At 48.3% G+C, this 5,303-nt stretch overlaps 2 protein-coding genes across 2 annotated transcripts in view; both read right to left on the bottom strand.

Annotated features, from left to right (window-relative positions):
- Positions 1-3,795, bottom strand: part of LOC105556699 — a 4,126-nt gene extending 331 nt beyond the window's left edge. Inside the window, exon 1 of the mRNA XM_012003791.1 lies at positions 13-3,795. Within this exon, the coding sequence (XP_011859181.1) occupies positions 13-3,795 (3,783 nt within the window). The remainder of the gene's footprint in view (positions 1-12) is intronic.
- A 162-nt stretch (positions 3,796-3,957) lies between these two features.
- On the bottom strand, positions 3,958-5,268 carry LOC105556698. Its single transcript, XM_012003789.1, has one exon. The coding sequence runs from the start codon at positions 5,266-5,268 to the stop codon at positions 3,958-3,960; it is 1,311 nt and encodes a 436-aa protein (XP_011859179.1).
- Between the last annotated feature and the right edge of the window lie 35 nt (positions 5,269-5,303).

The raw sequence follows: 5,303 nt of genomic DNA, 5'->3' as shown, positions 1-5,303 counted from the left end.
ATTTCCGCCCGCCTTCGACGAGGGCTCCGTCGAATTTGTGAGGTCGGAATCCGTGGGCAAGACACAGAGTTTTGCGATTGGCCTTTTGAAAGTGGAAGTAGCTGTCCTTACGGTGACAACTCTGGTTAACCCATCTGACGCAGGATGTAGTTCAATCACTCGTGCGAGGGGCCATTTCCCTGGTGGATAACGCTCGTCAGTGATTAGTACCAATGACCCTTTCTTGATCTCATTGGACGGATGATGCCACTTGGAAATAGCCTGGTATCTTTGTAGACACTCGGTCGACCATCTCGACCAGAAGTGATCCACCTTCTGTCTGAGGAGTTGCCAACGCGAGAGCCTGGAGTTCTTCTCTGTTGTCAGACTAGGTTCTGGAAGGGCAGTCAGTGGTTCTCCTATCAGGAAGTGCCCAGGAGTTAAGGCGGTATAGTCCGTCGCATCGTCTGATAGCGGACACAGCGGTCGGGAGTTCAGCACTGCCTCGATCTGCACCGTGACGGTTGTTAATTCCTCGTAGGTTAAAGTAGTATCCTTTAGTATCCTTCGCAAGTGGAACTTCGTAGACTTGACCGCCGCCTCCCATTTTCCACCGAAGTGGGGTGCTGAGGGGGGGTTGAATATCCACTTGGTGTTATCACTCGCTAGAACTGAAGCTAGCTCATGTAATTCCTTAGAGGAGGTCTCGAATTGACGTCTCAACTCCGCGTCAGCTCCCACGAAATTCGTCCCACAATCTGATTGAAGAGTTGCACAGATTCCCCTTCTTCCTGTAAAGCGTTTGTAGGCGGCAATAAAGGCGTCGGTCGTATAATCTGTAACGACCTCTAAATGAATGGCTGAGGTTGCGAGACACACGAATACCGCCAAATATCCTTTGTAGGTGCGTGCCGCCCGCCCTCTCCAAGTCTTCAGCATTATGGGACCGGCATAGTCAAGTCCGGAGTTGAAGAAGGGTCGAGCTGGTACTACTCGAGACGGTGGCAACTGTCCCATTAATTGTTGAGCTCTCACACCTCTATAACGTGTGCATCTTCCGCACCTCAGAATGTGTGACCTTACTGGTGCTCTTCCGCCGATGATCCAATACGTGCTCCTTATGAAATTCAGGGTAACCTGAGTTCCTCCGTGCAGCATCCTTTTGTGTGCGTCATCTATAATTAGCGTGCTTAGAGGTGACCTTCTGGGAAGTATGAGTGGATGCTTAGAGTCTGTATCGATCTGGGCATTGTGTAACCTCCCTCCTACTCTAAGCAGTCTGTCTTTGTCCAGGTACGGAGTAAGACGAACCAACGGGTTGGATTTAGGTAGATGCTCGTTTCTGGAAAGGATTCCAATCTCGTAAGAGAAGGCCGCCTGTTGTATTATACGAACCCAGAGATGTTGACTCTGTTGTATTTCTAGCGGTGTCAGCGGATACTTCAAGGGCGATGAGTTCGGCAATTTTCGCATACAAGAAAGAATCCTCTTACAGATGGCAGTGATGCGAAACAGTCTAGTGATAGAAGAATATCTGTCCAACAATTCCCAATGGGGAGTTTGCCGAGCGACTGTTGTCATAATAATCCTTGTTCGTTCCTCCATGTCGACTAATTGCGAGGATCTAGTTCCAGTTGCAGGCCAAGATGACCGTGGTTCGGGCAACCAGGTGGGACCCTTCCACCATAATTCATGTTGAGCTAATTGAGCAGGCGTCAATCCTCGAGATGCGCAGTCTGCCGGGTTCTCCTTGCCCGGTACAAATCGCCAGGTTGCTTCCGGCAAGAGTTCATTTATGACTGAAACACGATTACATACAAAGTCTTTCCATCGGGCTGGATGCGTGGTTATCCATATGAGCGTCACCGAGGAGTCAGTCCAGCAAGTTATCGACGGTTTCGCAAGCTCAAGCGCTTGGGTGGTTTTCTTTATCAACCGCACCAGAAGCAGGGCAGCGGTGAGCTCGAGACGTGGGATTGAGATTCTCTTGATTGGCGCTACTTTAGTCTTAGAACACACCAATCGTGTGATGACCTTGCCCTCCTCATTTGAGATTCTGGTATAGATGGCAGCCGCCATAGCTAGTTGAGAAGCATCTGAAAAACCATGTATTTCAATTAAAGGGGGGGAACTAACGTTACCGAGCCATCTCGGTATAGATATTTGTTCAAGTTCCTGCAATTGCAATCTGAATTCCCTCCATCTTTTTTGAAGTTCTGCTGGGAGGGGGTCGTCCCATCCGTTCTTTAGTAGCCAGAGTTCCTGAAGGATAAATTTTGCTCTCACCAGAATCGGAGCTATGAGACCCAGGGGATCATACAACCGCGCTACTTCTGAGGACACCACTCTCTTCGTAAGTGAAGTGGCTTTTGATGTTGTCACGGCTGAAAAGTGGAAGCTGTCTGAGATGGATTTCCATTGCAGGCCCAATAACTTAAACTGTGCAGGCTCAAATTCGACAGTGCGTTGCGAATCATCACCAGACTTGGGCAGGATCTCTGGATGACTGCTACTCCATTTTTGCAGCGGAAATCCTCCAGCTTCGCAGAGTCCGATTAGATGTTGTATAACCTGTTTCGCTTCGTCAGAAGAGTCAGCTCCCCCGAAGATGTCATCGACATACCTACCCCTTTCCATGGGAGCTATCGCCTTTGGAAATCGATGACCTTCGTCTTGGATCAACTGTTGTAGCGTACGCAGCGCGAGAAAGGGAGCGCAATTCAGACCATAAGTCACGGTGGTGAGGCGGTATGAGACAAGTCTGTTGTCCTCTTTGTACCATAGTATTTTTTGCAACTTCCAATCTTCTTCGTGAATCGCAATTTGACGGAACATTTTCACTATATCAGTTGAAAAGATGATTCGGTAGGTACGAATCCATAAAAGTACGTCCGTTATGTCATTCTGCAGTTTTGCTCCGACGTGAAGTATGTCATTGAGAGAGTGTCCACTGGTTGTCCGATAAGAACCATTAAACACAACTCTCAATTTTGTAGTGCGACTATCTTCTCGAAGCACACCATGGTGTGGGAGATAGTATTCCGGGGTGATCTGACGATTAGGCGAATCCTCTTCTTCCATATGCCCTAAGCGTTGGTACTCCACGATGAAATCTGTGTAGCTCCTCTGAAAGGCCGGGTTAGAGGAGAATCGTTTGAACAATCTGTTTAGAGAATGAAGAGCTCCAATCCTCGAGTCTCCCAGTAGTGTAGGTTCACCTTTGAGAGGAAGGCGAACCGTGTATCGACCAGAAGAGTCTCTGGTGTGAGTCGACTGGAAGTGCCTCTCACATTCTTCTTCATCTTCGGTCAACTTGGAAGTCTTTGTAGCAGACAACTCCTCAAGCTCCCAAAATTTCTTGATCAGTTCCTTCAGCTCATAATCCGGGGTACAGTGATGGGCCTGCGAGACTGAGGTTGTGTCGCTTGCATTGACCGCTCCGGAGAGCACCCATCCAAAAACGGTTTGTTGTGCGGTAAGTGCAGAATGTTGGTCTTGTATGAGGCCTGGCAAAATTACCGAACCATAGTTGTCAGATCCTATGATGATGTTAATAAGTCCGGGTTTACCGTAGTCTGGATCCGCCAGTTGTAATCCAGTTAAGTGAGGCCATGAGTGGAAGGCCGCTTCTTCGGATGGTAGCTTCGTTGTCAGTCGAGGTAATATATAAGCATCGATGCTGCAATGTGAAGTCGGATCATGAATAGAGTTTAACTGTATCGAAACTATACCTTTAGTGCGGCCTGCGTATGTCCCACCAATACCTAGAAGTGGTACCGAAGCGGGAGATTTTTTGAGCTTTGCGCGTTGAACCATCTCTTCCGAGATGAAGGATAGTTCTGAGCCCTGATCGATGAGCAGACGTACTACATAGGATCCACCATTTTCCGTATTCAATACAGCTCTGCTTGTTGCTAACAGTGTAAGCTTTCGGGAGGATTGCGCACGGCTAAGCTGATGTGCGCACGCTCTTGGTTGTCATTGTGTCAGAGGTGGATTTTGCGGCTGAGCTGAGGATTGGGCATTATCAGTCTTCGTCTTCCCCTCCGTTGTGTGCTTTGTAGAACTTGCGCTACTGCCATCGTGAATTGTGGTGTGATGTTTTTTCCCACACTTCTGACATCTTCTTGTAGAATGGCATTTGCTTGCTGAGTGGGGACCGAGGCAATTAAAACACCTTTTGTGTTTCAAGATCACGTCTCTTCTTTGTTGTACGGTCTTCGCTGAATAACGATCGCACTTCGCTAGGTAGTGCGCGGATTCACAGAGCGGGCATGAACCTGTATCGGAAGAAGATGTAGCGGCATAAGCTGTAACCCTCGGGCGTGGTTTTCCTGCTGACTCAATTGAGTGTGCCTTATGTGATCCGGTGGTTATGGCTTGTTGGCCAAGATTTTCCATCGCTCTCGTTCGTCCGATGAGAAACTCCTCGAATTGAGCGTATGTGGGATAGGTCGGCGAGGAACCAAGCTGAACTTCCCAGGCTTCGCGTGTTTCTGGATCCAATAGCTTTACGATGAGATGCAAAAGTAGCGGATCCCATTGATGTACAGCACATCCCAAGGCCCGCATGGCACCTAATGCTTCCGATAGAGTCGTGTGTAAGGTTCTTAAACCCTGAGCCGACTTCGTTTTAAGCGGCTTTAAGCTTGTAATCCTGTCTAATTGTGTGGTGATGAGAGACCTTTTATTCTCGTATCTTGACAGTAACAAAGACCACGCAACTGTAAAGTTGTCTCCTGAAGCGGGTAGGTTGCATATTAACCGGGCTGCTTCTCCTGTGAGACACGTCTTAAGGTAGTGTAATTTCTCTACGCTCGTTAGATCTGCGTTCTCCTTTATGAGCGAAGTGAACAAATCGTGGAATGCCCTCCATGTATTGTAGTCTCCAGCGAAACTCGGTAACTTTATTCGTGGCAAAGCACTACGAGGCAATGATGACGGGGCTGCTACATGGTCTGAAAGTGAGGATCTAGAGTGTCGATCAAGAGTGTCGAACTCGTCTCGCTGAGTGAGCAATTTGGCACGAGAGTACACATAAAATGCGTGACATCGTTCATATACTCGCTCCTTCAGGTAAGGTTGTTCGCTTAAGGCTTCGTTCTCCGTGAGGCACATGTTTACATGCTCCTCCTGGAACTTCATCCAGTTTTGTTCGAGCATGTCCATCCGTGTAACTACCAACTGACGAGACAAACCTGAGCCCTCTGATTCGCCGAAGTCAGCAGCATTTTCAATAAGAGAGAACCTGCTCCTCTGCAGAGCAATCCGTGCTTCTAAGTGAGACATTTCAGACAGCGTGGTATCCGGCTCGAAGGACCAAA

This window comes from Vollenhovia emeryi, unplaced genomic scaffold, assembly GCF_000949405.1.
Source record: "Vollenhovia emeryi isolate VEMERY1.0 unplaced genomic scaffold, V.emery_V1.0 DF939835.1, whole genome shotgun sequence".
NCBI classification, from domain to species: Eukaryota; Metazoa; Arthropoda; class Insecta; order Hymenoptera; family Formicidae; genus Vollenhovia; species Vollenhovia emeryi.
Note: the sequence above shows the minus strand (reverse complement) of the source record. Positions and strands in the feature narration are given on the sequence as shown.

What these genes read in the sequence shown, in the direction of transcription:
- LOC105556698 (XM_012003789.1), bottom strand. Translation starts at nt 5,268, where the DNA reads ATGTCTCACTTAGAAGCACGGATTGCTCTGCAGAGGAGCAGGTTCTCT.